The following is a 17,322-nucleotide window of genomic DNA, read 5'->3' as shown; positions in this document are numbered from 1 at the left end:
CCGACCGGGCTGTCTCCTGAGAGCCCCTGGGTCCTGCCCCCGACCGGGCCGTCCCCTGAGAGCACGCTGGGTCCTGCCCCCGACCAGGCCATCCTCTGAGAGCCCCTGGGTCCTGCCCCCGACCAGGCCATCCTCTAAGAGCCTGCTGGGTCCTGCCCCCGACCAGGCCATCCTCTGAGAGCCTGCTGGGTCCTGCCCCCGACCAGGCCATCCTCTGAGAGCCTGCTGGGTCCTGCCCCCGACCAGGCCATCCTCTAAGAGCCCGCTGGGTCCTGCCCCTGACCAGGCCCTTCTCTCCTGTACTACCAGGGCCACAGCGCGGACAGAACCACATCTCCAAGGCAAAGAGAACCGTAAGGGGATCGATGCTTCATCATCTGACCTCTGAACTCATGGCCCAGCCTTTCCTCCATGAAGTAAGAGTAAAGATATTTATCACAAATAACATTCGCATATAACCTTAATGCTATTATTGTTAAAGCAGATAAATGTAAATGCTTGTGGCAAAAGAAAAACCAAATTCACGTTTCTAAAAATATCTCCCAGGGGCTTTGGCAGCAGACAGAGGGGTAGAAATACTAAAGGCAGCTTTTAGTGAGTCCTTTCCTAAAAATTTTTATTTTATATTTTGGCAATGACAAACTATAATACAGAATTTGGTTGGGGAAAAGATATATGTTTTATTGGTACCTAACAGTAATTTTTTATTATAACAGATGTATTATTTTTTATTTTAAATTTAATTAACATATGGTGCAATATTAGTTTCAGAAGTAGAGTTCAGTGATTCGTCAGTTGCATATAACACTCAGTGCTTATTACATCACATGCCCTCCTTACTGCCCATCCCCCAGTGACCCCATCCTCCCACTTCCCTCACCTCCAGCAACCATCAGTTTGTTTCCTAGAATTGAGAGTCTCTCATGCTTTGTTTCCCCTCTGATTTCTTCCCAGTTTCCCCCCCCTTCCCCTGTATTCCTCCACACTATTGCTTATGCTGTTGTCTTTCTCTGCTTGACTTACTTCACTTAGCGTAATCCCCTCCAGGTCCATCCAGGTCGGAGCAAATGGTGGGTATTCACCCTTTCTGATAGCTGAGTAATATTCCATTGTATATATAGACCACATCTTTATCCATCCGTCTGTTGAAGGGCATCTCGGCTCCTTCCACAGTTTGGCTATTGTGGACATTGCTGCAATGAACATTGGGGTGCATAAGGCCCTTCTCTTCACTACGTCTGTATCTTTGGGGTAAATACCCAGTAGTGCAATGGCTGGGTCATAGAGTAGCTCTTTTTAACTTTTTGAGGAACCTCCACACTGTTCTCCAAAGTGGCTGCACCAGCTTGCATTCCCACCAACAGCGTAGGAGGGATCCCCTTTCTCCACATCCTCTCCAGCAATTGTTGTTTCCTGTCTTGTTAATTTTGGCCATTCTGACTGGTGTGAGGTGGTATCTCAGTGTGGTTTTGATTTGTATTTCCCTGATGGCAAGTGATGTGGAGCATTTTTTCATGTGTCCCTAACAGTAAATTTATACCAGAGATGAGAATATTAAATAATATATGTCTACCCCGAGCAAAACTTTCCTCCTGTAATAAACTTCTCCTTTAAAACTGGAACCCAAGGCAAATGCAAACCAGAAAGAATATATCCAGAATGTTTCCTTCGGGAAATCAGCATTGCTGTGTTCCTTCGGGTCGACCCCTGGCTGTGTCTAACCTTGACTGACACACTGGAACAGAGTCTTACCCTCATAGATGTGGGGGTGGGTAGATTCCGTGTGAGAACCAGTGCCCGTCACGGTTGGTGAAATCAGCTTCAAGGTGATCCTGGGACTTCTGTGCAACACATTCTCTCACTGAAGCTCCGGAGTTAAGAGGCTTGCTGGCGGCTTTATGGAACGTCACGTGGCCTCATCCTTCCCGAGTGAAGGATTTTCTGTGCCGTCATAAAAGGTCAGAATGAAGCCAGACACATTTAAAAGGACAAGGTCAGGCCACAAGCCTGGGCCACAGCTCTGCCTTATTGGCTTCAGATCGTACATCCTCAGGACTGTTGAAATTAATGCCAGCTTAGCCCCCAGAGCCTCTCACCTGCCCTAAAGGGAAAGTTCCGGAAGCTGTCTCAACCACGGAAGTGCCCAGAAGGTGGAGCTGGACGCACGGTTGAACATTCTCAGGCGATTGCAGGTGTCCACTTATGTATATTTTATTCAGAAAATAAAAGTCACTCTTGACTTATGCCCTCTAACGTCAGACTCAGGATATAAATAATTTGAGTGGCTGTCTCTGTGTTTTTAATTAATGAGTGTCTTTAAGTTATTCGAAAGCAGGGGTCAGCAAGCCACAGGCCATGGGCCCCGTCTGGTCTAGGGACGGTTTTTGTAAATGGGGCTTCATTAGAACGTGGCTGCGTTCATTCCTGGGGACCTTGGTAACCCAGCACCCTGGGCTGAGGGCTTAAACATTGTCTTATTCTGCCTTCCAGCTGTAGCATTCATGTTTCATTCAGAAAACATTTCCCGAGCTCGTGCTGTGTGCAGACGTGCTAGGGTCTGGGGACACCAAGGTGCCGGAGACGTGGCTGCTGCCCTCCCCTCGGTGCCCTCCCATACCTGGTCATTACTAACAGCATGCCCATGCCTCCCCACTCCTGGCAGAAGGCAGCCAAGCACCCACGGGCCCTGGTAGCCCAGAGAGGCTGCTCTGTGCTGTGCCTGCAGGGTGGGCGGGTGGACAGGGGAGCAGGGAGGCCCAGGCCCCCCAGTGGAGCAGACCAGGAGAGCACAGGTCCTGAGAAGGGCAGGAAGTGTGTACGGGCCTTCAGGTGGCTCAGCGTCTGCAGATCCCAGACCGGCAGGGAAGGAGTCAGGGAGCAAGGGCCAGCAGCTGGGCGTTTGGGAATCATGATGCCATAGGACCCCTCATTCATTCACCAGTTCATTCAGCACAATTCTGCTGCAAGATTCTGAGCGCACAAAACTCACGTAACCGAGTCCTTCGGGGGGAGCAGGGCAGTCATACCGCCTTGGGCAGGGTGCCCCCGTGCTCAGAGCAGGGCTGGCTGGTTCTTCCAGAAGCAGACCTTATAGATCTCCGGAGCCTCACATGGCAGAAAGAATTTACTCCTCCTCTGAAATGTGATCTGCACAAGGGTGACAAGTAGGAACTTGCAGGAGTAAACATAAGCGAGGAGGGTACGCGGAGTTCTGGGCACAAGGTGGCTCTGAGCCTCTGTCTGCTGACGGACACCTCAGTGTAAATCCCAGGTTTCTGGAAGAGCTGAGGGACCGTAAGCCCATTGGATAGCTGGATGCTGAGTAGGAGCTGCCTGCCCCAGCTGGGGGACTTCTGGGAATTCAAGTGGGAACGGTCCTCCTCCTGGGAGGGCCACACACTGAGCCAACAAGCTGGGACCCCGGGCATGACTCTGTTCAGACACCTGGCATCGGCTTGGGAAATCCACAGTGTCTGGGATAAGCCAAATAAACTCAGATGTATTCGATTTCGTTCAAAGAGTGAAGGCAAGGAGACTAAGCAGAGTCCGGGAGCTTGGATCTCAGCAGGTGTGAGCCCAGCCCTGCCTGGGTGTGGCGTCCGCCTGCAGCTTGACCAAGGCAGTGATTCCCGCACAGGCTCGCCATTGACCAGATGGGTCTGGGAAAATCTGAGCCAGAAGAGAGGGATTTAGACGCCTTCACTATATACTGCTGATGTCGAGAACACTGCAGACACCGTCCTTGGCTGCTGTGAGTGACACCTGCACGGGGGACACCCTTGCTGGGGCTCCCCACCAGGCTCAGACACTCCTGTAGCCATGACGGTGGGGGGGGACCCCCTCCACTCCCATCTTTCCCATGTTGTGTCTAAAGCTCAATGACCTCAGGCTTCCTCCCCCTGCCAGCACGTGCCTGCCCACACCTAACCCCACAGATCCATGTTTATGTGAACTCCCGATGATGTTACAACTTTCCTGCCAAGAAACTTGATAGAGTCTTTGGGCCACAGTCTCTTAAGTCAACCTAACAGAGTAGTTTTAAAAGTGGATATACCAGGTATCATGAAACTCTTGTAAGGGGCAATGTGGGGGCAATTGCGCTCAGTAAACCTTCAGACACCACATCGTCCAAGAACATAGCTTGGGGGTCAAGAGTTGAATGAACAGTGTGGGCTCATAGTTTGTTGACAAACTTATTCTGTAGAATGTCAAATGTAGCTTTACAAAAGGTCGGAAAAAAATCTGCTTGTTCTCCGTTTTGAGAACACTCAAAAGTGATTTTTCTAATGAAAGCCTGATTTGTTCCACGATGTCCTTAAGACGGCCGCCTGTTTTATCAGGAGGCAAGAGCAAATGGTCGTGTTGGTCATCACGCAATGACCACGACACCGGACCCACAGTATTGGTCATGACCAGGATGCCTCTCCGTGCACCAGAGCGCAGCATTTGGGAAAACGGGTTGACTCTTCCAGTTAGATACTGCATATGTCTCAGAATTTAACTAAGAACTCAGGTCCCACCACCACCAGCCCGCAGTGGGATTGGAACCATCTCATACTTAATCACAGAGTCGATGGTTGTGTGACAACAGATCTCACCTGGAAAAAAACAAACGTATCTAGACAGCTTTTTTGGTAAATCAGTTGTTTTGTGTTAAAAACTGATGCACACTAGTAAAGTTTTACAGTATGCTAATTTCTTCATGCAGCACAGACAATGGGTCAGCTCACTGATGCTGTCACTGAGCGAGGACCTGACCCTCCCACCTGTGTGCAGGAAAGGTTTCTGGCACCAGCTACACACCCTGTGAAGGGAGAGGCTCGCCAGTGTCGCGGCACCGAGGCCAGGACCACTGCAGTCCCACAGAACCGGAAAAGTGCCATCTTCCAGAAGAATTTTAAGCTGGTTTCCAGAACGAACACCCCCAAGTGCAAATTACGTGATACAGGTCGTCCCAGCGGTGATTCGGGGATGTGGTCCCTTCTTTCTTGGTGCGTCAGCATCGCAACACCGGCTCTGGGAGGCCGTGGGGGACGGAGAGAGGGGCGCTGTGCACTCCTAACGCCCACAGCCAACTGGCCACCATCTGAGCGTGATCCGGGAATGCCGCCTCCCACGTGTGCATCAGAGGACAGAGAACCCCTGGAGATCCACAGTGTGCAGAGTGTGGTCAGGGTGCAGGCGTCAAGGCGCTCTGGGTGCACGGACGAACGCAGCAGGACTGGTGTGAGTGGAAACTCCAGAGAAGCCTGAAAATAGCTCCATGAAGATGTGCTCATTCGCCTGAACTCGTGTCGCCAGGAAGGCTGGCGGCCCACCCACTGTAGCCAGCCTGAGGGAGGACGGACCCCTTACTCCCACGACATGCCAGCGCTGCCGTGCTGACCAGGAGGGTCACTGAGAACCGCGCACATACAGCGGGCGGTCGTCTGTCTCAGAGCACGAGAGCCAGAGGAGGCCGCCCGGTGTGCTCCGCCCCAGAGGAGTCCCAGATGCGCCGGCTATGTCACCAGCGGCGGGCGAAGGCTCCAGACCCACAGCGGCGGCAGCCACGAGACACCCTGAGCCCAACCCCGGAGGTGGAGCCGCTCAGCCCGTCAGCCTCGCCGCGGGTTTGCACCGGGTGTCCTGCGGCGCTTCCAGACCAGAGCCCAAGGCAGAGGGAGAGGAGTTGGTCTGCCGTCTGGATGGGCAGCGATCCGCAGACAGCTTCCTGTCCCAGCCCCGCGTCGGTCCATTAACGTGGGGAACAGGGTCTTCTCCCAAATTAGACTTGACAAGTGCCTGGCAAAACCTTGAAAGAAAGTGTCAGAGACACATAATTCCAGTAAGAATTCACTGAGCGTGACGATGACGTGCTTGGGCAAAGGTGTGGGACGGCCTCTGACCCCAGGAAGGTCACCAGGGGTGAGTTAGCAGTGAGCACATGTGGGAAGGCGGGCTGGCTCACGCAGGCCCGTTTATTATCAGCGTGCGCTGGGAAGCAGCCCAGATTTGAGAAATCCACGCTCACTCCCCCCTTCCCTGCAAAACACAGCAGTGCCTGTCCTGAAGGGTGTGGGAGGCAACCCTGAAACACACTTCCAGAGCCTCCTGCAAGGAGCGCCTTGGGTCAACACCCAAAAGTTACTGTTTTTTCCCTCTCAAGATTAGCAGTATGCCAGCAGAAAGCTCAATGACCTCGGAGAGGTTTTCTTAGAAGAGACGGAATGTTCCAGAACACGGTGACGGCATGGAAAGAAGAGTATGTGTGCCACTTTGCAGGTGGATGCAAGCCAGCCCTGGGGGCATGGGGCACTTGGCCTCAGTGACCCTCTGAGTGGCTCTCATGCTGAAGCTTCTGGAAATTTATAGGAATGATATTACGCATAGAGGACAAAGAGACCATAGGCAAGCAAGGGGAAATAACTTCCTGGGAACACTCTTGGAAGTCCTACGAAGACAAGGGGTTATTATCAGAATAAGAATCTCTCCTTATTTCTCACGTATCCGTCCTTTCCCATCTTCCCTGCTCCCTGGTCCACGGTCCGCCCCGCATGCTTCAGTGCTGCGCCGACCTCACGTCCGCACTCCCCCCGATGCCCTGGTGGGCTCACATCCCTCCTTCTCACCTTACATCCTGTCACTGTGGCCAGTCCTTCCTGGACCCTGCTCCCTGCCCTCCGTGACCCCGTGACACAGTCGGTACGCAGCCACGCGCACAGAGGAGCACGCAACATGTGAGTGTCCCCTCACTTGGGGCCATTTGCTTTGAACACACAACGTAGAATGTTCTTTCTTTCTTAAAAGAATAAAATTCATTTTGGATTATGAAAAAGCTCTGCATTTAAACATGATGGGAAACCTGCAGAGCGAAAGTGAAATGGAACCAGGCAGCTGGAAACCATTTCTTATACAATGTCTAGCATGAAAAGTTTCTATGTAAATGATGATATATATTTTTTGATAGATTTAAGAAATAAATTTGATGATTCTCCCTGTAATGAAGTACAAAACATGATAGAAAAGTATGATTTTGAGCAGGATTAATCATATATCATTAGGAAGTAAGGAGATTGAATCCATCTATTATCCAGACATTTTATGTTCCTTGCTTTTGAGTTCTTCTTTGATAAAAAATATGTTCACTAATTAGAAAAATCTCAGTCTTTGGTAAGAGAGCAGCCCACAGGAGTCTGCATGGCCAGTGTGCTCCGGCCAGCTCTCCAGCCAGGCAGAGGATGGCCGCGACAGCTGAAGGAGGAGGGGTGGGAGGGAAGCCGGCACCCCGGGAACCCGAAATGGGCCAACTGGGAGCTGCTGCAGAGCCTGGAAAGAAGGCTGGATGGACCCTCCAAAACCAGGCGATGGCGGCTTGCTGAGATTCACCAGGAGTGGGAGTAGAAGTTCACATTCTGGAACACTGAAGGTAGCCCAGCAATTCTAGGAGCAATAGGTGCACAAGCTCGGGACAGGTGCACCAGCAAGCCCCCGTCTCCCAGGCAGGGTGAGCCCTGGGGCCCCGAGGTGTGGGGCCTGAGGATGGCGGCATGTGCTCTGCGTGTGGCCACCACGGTTTGGTAGCGATGCTAGGGGAACCCCTAGAGGCCTGCACGTGTTGCCATCTACAGATTCCGGTGTTAGGATACGTGCTTGTTCAGCAGCAGAATGGCTTTCCACCCGAAAGGACCCGCTGATTTTGTCAGCTGGTAAGGACAGGGCAGTTACGGCTAGCCCCTCAGATGTGGGGGCGACGGCAGTGTGCTCCAGGACACGTGTACAGAACCGACAGACATCGGCCGTCTCAGAGGCTGTCTTTGCACACAGAGCGTGAGCTCCGAGCCTACGCTGCGTGTCCCACCCGCTGACGTAAGACGGCACCTTCTAGAAACGTACATTCGAGCAAACAGATCTGTGCACTTTCTGATTGGGATTGGGTAAAACATGTCATTTAAATGTGAATTAGGCCATGAAAATTAAATGGATAAATTAAATAATTCAGGCATTGTTTAGGAGTAAGGCATAGAGCGTGAACTAAATATTTCTGCGGTACGTCAAACATTCGCACGTTTGTTCACAGCATTTTCAAATGCAAGCTGTTCTCCAGATGAGACTTGCCGTATGTTCAAGTCCTGACACAGACCAGGACCCGCGCGCCAGCAGGAGCCTCAGTCCCTTCTCTGCAAGTGGAGACAGCGTCCGGTGCCCGCGAAGGTGTCGTGAGGACTGCCTACATCACTCAGGTGAGAGTCCCATGTGTTCTCAGTACCCGTGGATAATTAGTGGTCGCGTCTGGGGCACCTTATGGCAGAGAGAAACCGCTGCCCTCATATTTCGTCCCTGTGGATTCTCTTACGAGGGGCTGCCCAGTGCTTCCTGGAGAGCCTACCCGTGTTTGCCCCAGTGCAGCACGAGGAAACGCGCCTGAACCGCGGGGCCCGGGTGGGGGTGATGACCTCCCCACCGGACGTGCAGACTTTCAGTCCCTCCACATTGTGTCCTACGCTTCTCACATTCAGAAAACTCATTTTTGAAATATTATTAAAAATCGGCAGGGAAACTCCAGGGTTACAGAACACATACGATGTTGTGATCAGCTATTACGTAAAACCCCAAAATATCTGTGACCCGAGTTTGCGTGTGTCTCAGAGAAAGAAGCTCTCCATCACAAGTTGTGAAATCACCTAAGCAGACCAAGCAAAGAAGCAGTCTCCTCACGTTAGGCGGAACCGAGTGTGCTTTTATGATAGGTGTGAATTTACTCAGGAGTCTTAGCAAGAATTGAGTAGTAATTGCACATAGAGTCTTCTTCATGTCTTGGCAAGTCAGTCATTAATGATTAAGCCTACAGGAGGTCTTTTTAGAATCCCTTTTATCTTTTACAAAAATATGGATTGTTTTCTACTACATACCCTCGGGGCTAAAATATTAAGCAATACAAGTAAAAAGAAAAGCCCTTTGGAAATCTCCTTTTCCTGCCCCCTCGCCCCGACCCCGCCAACTTGCACACCTTGAAATGACTGTGGCTTTTCTCCCTGCTGGTCTGCAAACACCATCCTCCTGGTTTGAAGGGCTGAGAGCAGCAGGTCTGGCCCAAGAGGGGAGTGGGGCGCAGGGCCGGTTGGGAACAGCCTCACCCAGGGAGTGTGCACCCTGAGTCCAGGCTGGTAGGCTCCCCCAGAGCTGAGCCTGCACAGCGGTCCTTACCACCTGCCCCCCACTGCCCTCCTTCCTGCTGGCACCCCAAATCCTACCTGGGAGAGCCCGCCGCCTGAGGGCACGGTTGTGCACCCGCCCGGAAACTCAGGTCCCATCGACCACCGCTCGGGTCATCGCAGCCATTCAGCAGTGGGTGTCTCACGCACACACCCCTAGGCATTGGTCATCAGGATAAATCCCAGATCTGGGCTTGCAGGTCCATCCGTGTGGGTTGGGGAAGGAGGGAGCTGGGAGCCCCAAGCCAACCACTGATCCAGCAACCCCGATGAGAAACAGCAACACGAGACAGATGAAGCCACTCGTGTGGACAGGCAGGGAGTGAGGGCCTCGGGCACGGACACCTCAGATACTCCTCCTGTGAATCAAGGAGCCCGGGGTGGACATGAGAAGGCCCGGCCCTGTCTCCACTCGTGGATTCCTGCATGCACTAAGTGGGCACTGGGCGCTTTCGCGTAACGGGGCCTGGGGTGTGGTGGCCCCAGCTTCACCCAGAACAGAGACACAGGGATGTCCCCTAAAGGCCGGTTCCGCCCAGGCCTGCATGGGGCTGGGATCGGGCGGAGCACCTGCTGACCTTGCACTCTGGTGGAGAAAGAGGCTGGGCAGCCGCTCAGTCCCAGACGACATCAGAGCAGCCAGGGCGACTAGCAGAGGGCGTCTATCTGACTGGTCAGTTAGGAAACAGGGCCAGTGCCCAGTGTGGACCAGCTGTGCCAGCCATCTGCTTCCAGAAGCAGAGAGCCAGTGAGGAAGCTGGGGAGTGCCCTCGTGTCCCCAGCTGCATGCACGCCTCAGTTGATAAATGTGCAGCCATCTCCCTTCTCCAGAAATGTGTGTCCCTCTGCATTCTGACCTGCGTGTGTGAGGGGCTATTTTCCCACTTAATTCCTCGATCCCAGTGGAAGCAGAATAACGCCTCATTGTGAGTCTCACTTGCTTTCTGCAAAGCGACAGCGCAGCAGGAGGAAGGGGCAACTCTGGACAGGGGCTCTGTCCCCCACCCAGCTGTTACCCCTGCAGGGACAGCCTAGCCGGGCATCCCCTTGCCAGCAGGGAGGCCCACCAGAGGCCTGAGTGGGGAGTTGCTGGACCGTGGCCAGGTGGCCTGGCCGAATGTCGGCTACTCCTGGACTGCCACGAGCAGGTGTGCCCTTGGAGACGCCAAAGCTCAGGTGAAGAGTGGGAGCGAGCAAATCACGGGGTCCAGCCCTCAGAAACCACGTGGAGGCCCACGGCCGTGCTTCTCCTCCCGGGGCACCAGGTTCCTCTCTGGATGTTGGGGATAAAGTCCTGGGGAATCCAGGAGGATTGGATGCCAGCTGGAGGGGGAGTTCACAGGACCACCCCGAGGAAGGATGCATGGCTTGGAGTCAAAAGTGCTGTCCTGACAGCCTGGGTCCCTGGGTGACCGTGAGAAGCAGAGCCCACGACAGACCCCACAGAGCACGTGTTTAAAGCAGTGAAGTGCCAGCTGTTACTGCCTGTAATTGGTACGTGGACAGGAGAATCTCGTCTGCCTGTGGGTCACAAGAGCCGCACGTTTCAAGCACGAACTATATTCAGAGGTGAGATTCGGGTTCCGCGTGCCGCTGAAATGAAGTGGAGGCATGGGCGACGTTGGGTGTGTATTTCCTCCCCAGGGATCCTGGCGCACAGACCTGCCGGGGGGCTCCTCACTCTTACCCACCTCACACACTGTAACAATGGGGGCACTTCCTCGCGGCCAGCTGTGAGCCATGAAGGGGCGACTTCTCTGCTGTCAGGAGAGAGGGATCCCATGGCCGTCCTGTGCTGGGATTCAGGGGACGGACAGTCTTGCTGCCACTTTCTGCAGCCTGCTGTGCACTAAACCATGTGCCCTCAAAATTTACCTGCAAGAGCGCTAAGCCCCGTCCTTCCAGTGCACTTGGAGATAAGGTCCTTCAAGAGGGCCTTCAGTGCCAGAGAGGTCTTCAGAATGGACCATATTCCAGGAGGACCGGTGTCCTGACAGGACTTGTTGACTAGGACACAGACACGCACGGAGGCATGGCCGCACGAGAACAGGGGAGGTGCTGGCTCGACCCGCAGAGAGGCCTTCGGGGAAACCCGCCTGCCCACGCCCAGATCTCGGCCGCCCCGGATCTCAGACATCCTGCCGCCGTGTCTCTGTTGGTCAAGCCCCTCAAATGTGCTGAGGGCCCCGGGAAACTAAATCAGACTTTCTTTCCTCCTAGACCTCACACTTGCTTCTATATTGTACCCTTCCATTGATTTATCATGAAAAGATGTAAGATCCTTTACGATCTGCTCAAGATTAATTTTACGTGCCTAGTCTCCTGGTCATTCCCTGTGATCCATTCTCTGAACCATCCATTCAGTTCTTACACTTGTCATTCTTTCATTTGTTCATCTACCCGTTCATTAATTCCACTCGCCTATCTCCCATCCCTTCCTCCTTCCCTCCCTGCATCCATTTGTTCACATTTACCAAGTGTCGTATATACCATGGACAGAACAAGAAGCAAAGTCAACGACTCTCGGAGCCACCCTGTCGCCCCTGGAACCGGAAGTCTCTCTCTCTGTCCCAGATGGCTTCCCACACACATTATCCCCCGGCAAGTTCTCCTCATCACACCTGCGGTCACGCAGCCTCTCCCGTGTCCCCACGATTCACATCCAGGATTTTCACAGGGAATGAATCGCACTCCACAGAAATGACTTTCTCACTTGTCTTCCTAACCAGACGACATATTTGGTAAATGCAGGGAGAACACCTTACTTCTGTTCCCGTCGGTCAAGCACGGAGCTTGGGCCTAAAGTCGTGTGTAATGATTGTTGGTTGAATCTAAGAAGAAATGCGTCATTTATTTTACTGAGTCATTGTGAAAAATCTCAACAGGATTGTCAGGCCTTTGTTTTTATAACCTTTGCAGGTTTTTTTTTTACTATCATATCTCACACACACACACACACCCAAAACTAGCTAGAAAGAGGACATATATTCTCTCGGACTAAAGTTTGGTCAAAATGACATTGAACATACAATTTCTGTTGTGTTGTGTTGTTTCCCTAAATCGATTGAATTGACTGCTTTGCCCTCGTGTGAGCCGTACCTCTAGCCCAGAAGGAACAAACACCTCCTCGCTTCTCCTGAGAAAATGCTATGTGCTTGCAAATCAGGAGTGAGTCGCCGATATTTATATCCTCCTCTGGAAGTCATTCAAGTGTGTTTATTGACCTTCACCTCTCGGGTTGGAGAAGTACACTCGGAGAGACAAGCTGTGCGTTTTCATGTGCCTGGATTCCGGGGTCCCTTAGCTCATAATTCTGAACCTGGCTGAGCTGCTGCATTTACCAACAGAACATTTCTTTAAAATCCCAGTATCTTTCTTTTCCTTCTCCAAGGAAAGTGTTGTATTTCCCTGTCTCTTTAGGAGCGTGTGAAGAACTCAGCCCAACAAGAGAACAAGCCACACCTGAAAAAGTTTCCTAACCGTGTTCTTCCGCACCTTCAGACAAGACCTGGCTTGAATTTGCTGCCTTTTCCATGGGCCCGGCATTCCCCGTGAATGACAATGACAGGAGCCCCCATCTGCTCCCTCTTATCACAGCTCTGCCCTGTGTGCTCTTGCGTTGTCAACACAAGGACAGGGTCCGTCTGTGACCTCTGATAGGGTAAGGACAGCGCTGGGAAGCAGAGGCATGAGTCATTTTGTAGGTCACCCTCCTAGAAACCTCTGGCAAGCACAGGAGTGATGTTCTTTCAGTATGAGAAACCGAGTCGCCCTGTTGCTCGGTTAGTGAGGTAAGGTGTGACCGTCGGAGACCCCAGGGTCTTGGCACAGGTGAGCTGCCTCTCACTCACTGTCAGGGTGACCGGACATCTTCTCAGGAGGGAGATCATCATTGGGCAGGTCTGGGACCCGGGAGGACCCTGGGATGCATTTAGCTGCCGCGCGCGTTTGAATAAATGCACTAAGTGCGGACAGGGACAAACCCGCCCTGCTCCGGGAGTGGAGGCAGGGAGGCCTGCGTTGTCACCGCAGCAAGCACAGGTCACGGAGACCAATCACGCAGTTGTTAACGTCGTTATTAGCGTAGAGACTTTAGGATACGTGTTCCCACTGGGCCTAGCCACACAGGGCTCTAATTTCCATCTGTTGGCACATCGTGCGTGTACCATTCATTACCTTCAGGACACCTTTAGAGAGATGTCATGCCAACAAATGCATTTCCAGGTTCCAGTGGTCCTCACCTACTCCCCAAACCGACTGGGGCCTGAACTCAGTGGGAAAGTGAGGGTGCCACATCTCATTACTGACAACAGACACTTGCCCTGGGGCTCCAAAATCCACTGAAAATGGGCTGGATGCCTTTCCCAAGAGCCACTCTTGGCTTGTCGCAGACTGACCTCAGAGAGGCTTCTGCATGTCGCGTTACTTTAACAGATGCCAAAATGTTTTCTTGATTTCTTCTTTAAAATGACACATTTATTTTTTTTAAATCTTCCAAACAACAATTCCCTTTTCTAGGTTGCCTTTATGCGGTTAGTTAAATGACAGCCTTCCAGGAAAGTCGCAGTGTTTCGTTTAAACTCGCTGTACCTCAGTGCTGTCGCACAATGGAAAACTGCGGTCCACGGAACATTTAACGAACCCTCTTCACATCCACTAGTATTTCTCTGCGCCCTCGAAGCAATTTAAATTCACTAAAAGAGAGGAGCAATTATGTACCCTTCCTGAGTCTCATCTCTAGGAAGATCGTATCTGTTTGGAAGCCGCCCCCAGGACAGTCAGAGCCAGCTTCCGAAACGCGAAGAGTACGGGTCCCGGTCCACGAAATTCTGATATTTTGTTTAATCTGGTGATGTTCCAAAAACTCTTAAGAGAGTTGAGAGGGAATGACCGTGAACTGGAAACTACTAGAAGGCTCAGCCGGCCGGGGCCTCTCCCCCTGCCTCGGTGGGGCCTCCTCACAAACACAAGGCCTCCTGCCACACTGCGGAGGTCACTGGAGCGCCCGAAGGGCAGGACCCGCCGATCCTGTGCACAGAGCGTGAGATGCCCTGCGGACACACACCTTGCCTACGGCCCGTGCCAGCTGTTTGCTGAAGTAACGAGGACGGAAGTGAGCTCCAGCCTCGCCTGCTCCCATCCTCACCTCCAGGGATGCAGCCAGATGTTGCTCAGGGCCCGTGGGCGTGAAGAGTACGCGTCCCTGAATCCCAGATTCCAGCGCCACCGCGTGACGTTCCCAGCTGAAAGCCCGCCCAGGTGCCACAGGCCCCCGCCTCCCGCTCAGAGCCCACGGTTCACGAGTCGGTGCGGCGCCAGCATGCTGGGGTGGTCGGCGCCGGGTTTTCTGTTGAATTTCTTGGCACTAAAAGCCTCCTGCAAGTATCTGGTTTTGGCGGACTTCCATAAATTGTCAGGTGACCTGCTGACCTGAGCCTGAATAATGACTCAGATTTTATAAGGAATGTTAACTAAGTTTGAGTCACAGGACTTTTTTTTTTCTTCTTAAAAAGGAGCTTACTTCAAGATGACTATAGATTGACATCAGAGTCGGCTGACGGTCAGGGGCCTGTGCGCCCCTCCCGCCAGCCTGCCTGGCGCTCACTGACAGGCACCCTATCGGCGTGGGGGGGGGCGGCCCATTCTCCTGACTGAGCCACCACGCTGCCCTGCTGACCCACTTCCCTCAGCGACCTGTGGCAAGCGTCCAGCCCCAACACCAAGCTGCGGTGGTGCCGTCCCCGCGGGGCCTTGTTCTTCTCCTGTCCATGACGGTATTTTCTTTAAAAAGGCAAACTTCTCTGCAAGTTGATAAATAAAAGAACAAATGACACACACAATTAATGACAAGTAAAGGGCAAGAATGGGCACTGGTTTGCAATAAAGGGTTTGAGTTCCGCGTTGGGGTGGGTGGGCTTTGAACCCAGCCCCAGGCCCTGTGTCCATCAGAGTCAAGGTGAAGGCTGGGGGGTCCCCTGGGCCCCCATAGAGGAGACATGACACCTGCCTGCAGAGCTCAGAGGACAGGCAGGCGGGACTGCAGGGCTGGGGAGAGCTGGAGCAAAGGTGATCCTCACCACCCTGACCCTTTGGAAATTAGTGATCACGCACTCACCAAAGTGTTTGGTGAGTCAAAGCTCCCCACTCTGTTGAATAGTTTATTGGCACCCGACTTACAAAACAATTGCCCCAGAACAAGTGAATGAACTTGTATATGAGCTTTCTCAGGACTTGAGTTCCTTGATGAACACAGTCCTCTCTTCTAAGAAGGCCAACGTACAGACTGTGTTACGGACCTCCCAAGTGTATGTGCCTCTCTTAAACTCTCTTCATGTTGGGTACAGCGAGGGCACCGTTAATGGGACAGGCGTGGACACAGGCTGTGGCAGGCCACGCCGGGACCGGGAGTGTCAGCGATGTCACACAGGATGCAGGAGCTGGGGAGGAGCAAGGAGATGCTGAGGAAAGGTGTCTGCACCCGTTTTCCCCACTCGTGCATGTGCCTGTGCCAGGTACAGCACTGCTGGCTACGTGCCCGTGTGGGTGCAGGTGTGTGTGTGTGCAGGTTTTTGTGCACGTGCATGTGTGTACATGCATGTGCATGAGTGAGAGCATGCAGGTGTGTACATGCACATACGTGCAGGTGGGAGTGTACGCGTTTGCATGTACATACATGTGTGTATACATATGTGTGCGTGCATGTGCACACAAAACGCACAAGGCATTCACTGTATTTAAAAATGCATGATGCCAGAATCTTAGCAGTGACCTTGGAGGACCACAGCTAGGAAGAGGTGGGTCCAAAGCCAGCGTTCCTCTCTGACCTCACAGTCAGATTGTGTCCACTGTGCATGTGGAGGTCACTGAGAAGTGGACACTGGAAGGGCAAGGAGTGGGTCCAGGCCACCAGGAGCCACTGTCAAGAGGTGACAAGGGAACCTGGCATCCTTTGTGTGACAGAAGCCAAACTATAGAGCCAGCTAGCCAGCAGTGGAAAGGATGAGGAAAAGTAGCCACCAGTCCCGAACTCCAAGCTTTCCTGTCTGACCTGCTGTCCCCCCAGTGCCCCAGCCAGTGTCATCTCCTGCCACCGCCAGACCCCAGCTTCCAGGTCAGTGCTTCCAGCTCCCGGGCCTCCACCTGAGCCACCATCGTCCTGCATGTCCCCCTGCAGCTGTCACCTGAAGTCCTATAGCACCGTGTCGCTGCCCCCCCCAAAACTCCCTCTCTCACGGTCTCTGAGACAAGAGCTAAGACTCCATTTTAGCACCAACTGTGTGCAGTCGGGCTTCCCACCAGGTGTCCCTCCTGGCGGCTGAGGAGCACAGGCCCCCAGGCCAGAGGTGGCTGCGCAAACCCTCGTTCCTGCATAAGCCCAGTGGACCTCAGTCCTGCCTCCACGCGCAGGCGATGGTGCCGATGATGATGATGACGGCAAGAAGGCTGGCTTCTCGGATCCTTCCCATCCGCCACCCACACCTGGAGGCTGCACAGCCCCTGACCATGTGTGCCTGTGCCCTGCGGCTTTCAGCCGGGCCTCCCACAGGTCAGAGACACCTGCAGAAACACCGTCTGTGTGTATTATAATTATTTATGTATGTGTCTTATCTCCACTCCCAGCTGGCTTTGTCGTGTCCTTGTGGCTTCACAGAAAGAGACTGACAGTTATTTTTGCTAAGAGGGTCTTTGGGCATTTCCAGCATAAGCCAACTCAGGAACAAACTCCCATCGCCCTACACGAGCCCACTGCTGAACTCCAGGACCCCGTACCCCCACCCAATCCCCTGAGGGCACGGCCCCAGCCCAGAATCCACCCTCATGGCTACCAGCCACGTGGCCCTTGGGCTCTTTCTGGGTTTTGTCACAAAGTACTTCCTGCTCCTTGAGAACAAGGCTCCTCAGCACCCACGACCGGGCCTCCGTCAGGTAAGAGGATGGAAGGGACCACAGGGCAGGTCGCATCCTCGTCCAGCATGGTTACTTGGGGCCCACTCAGTGTCATCACTTTGGACAAAATACACCAACGACAGGAACTGGTCCTTCACAAGGAGAAAACCTGGTGGGTTTTGATTCTGGCTGAATTGTTAACTTTCTGTCAACCCAACCACTGTGATCCCACTGGGCTGGA

General features: G+C 53.1%; 1 protein-coding gene across 1 annotated transcript in view; it reads left to right on the top strand.

The window, feature by feature from the left end:
• The first annotated feature begins 333 nt into the window (after nt 1-333).
• TPO (thyroid peroxidase) overlaps nt 334-17,322 on the top strand; it is a 69,796-nt gene continuing 52,807 nt past the window's right edge. The window contains 2 exon segments of the mRNA XM_057309259.1: nt 334-416; nt 8,060-8,222. Coding sequence (XP_057165242.1) covers nt 366-416; nt 8,060-8,222 — 214 coding nt within the window. The 5' untranslated portion in view covers nt 334-365.

This window comes from Ursus arctos, unplaced genomic scaffold, assembly GCF_023065955.2.
Source record: "Ursus arctos isolate Adak ecotype North America unplaced genomic scaffold, UrsArc2.0 scaffold_8, whole genome shotgun sequence".
Classification (NCBI taxonomy): domain Eukaryota; kingdom Metazoa; phylum Chordata; class Mammalia; order Carnivora; family Ursidae; genus Ursus; species Ursus arctos.
The sequence above is the reverse complement of the archived record's forward strand: the minus strand, read 5'-3'. Positions and strand labels throughout refer to the sequence as shown.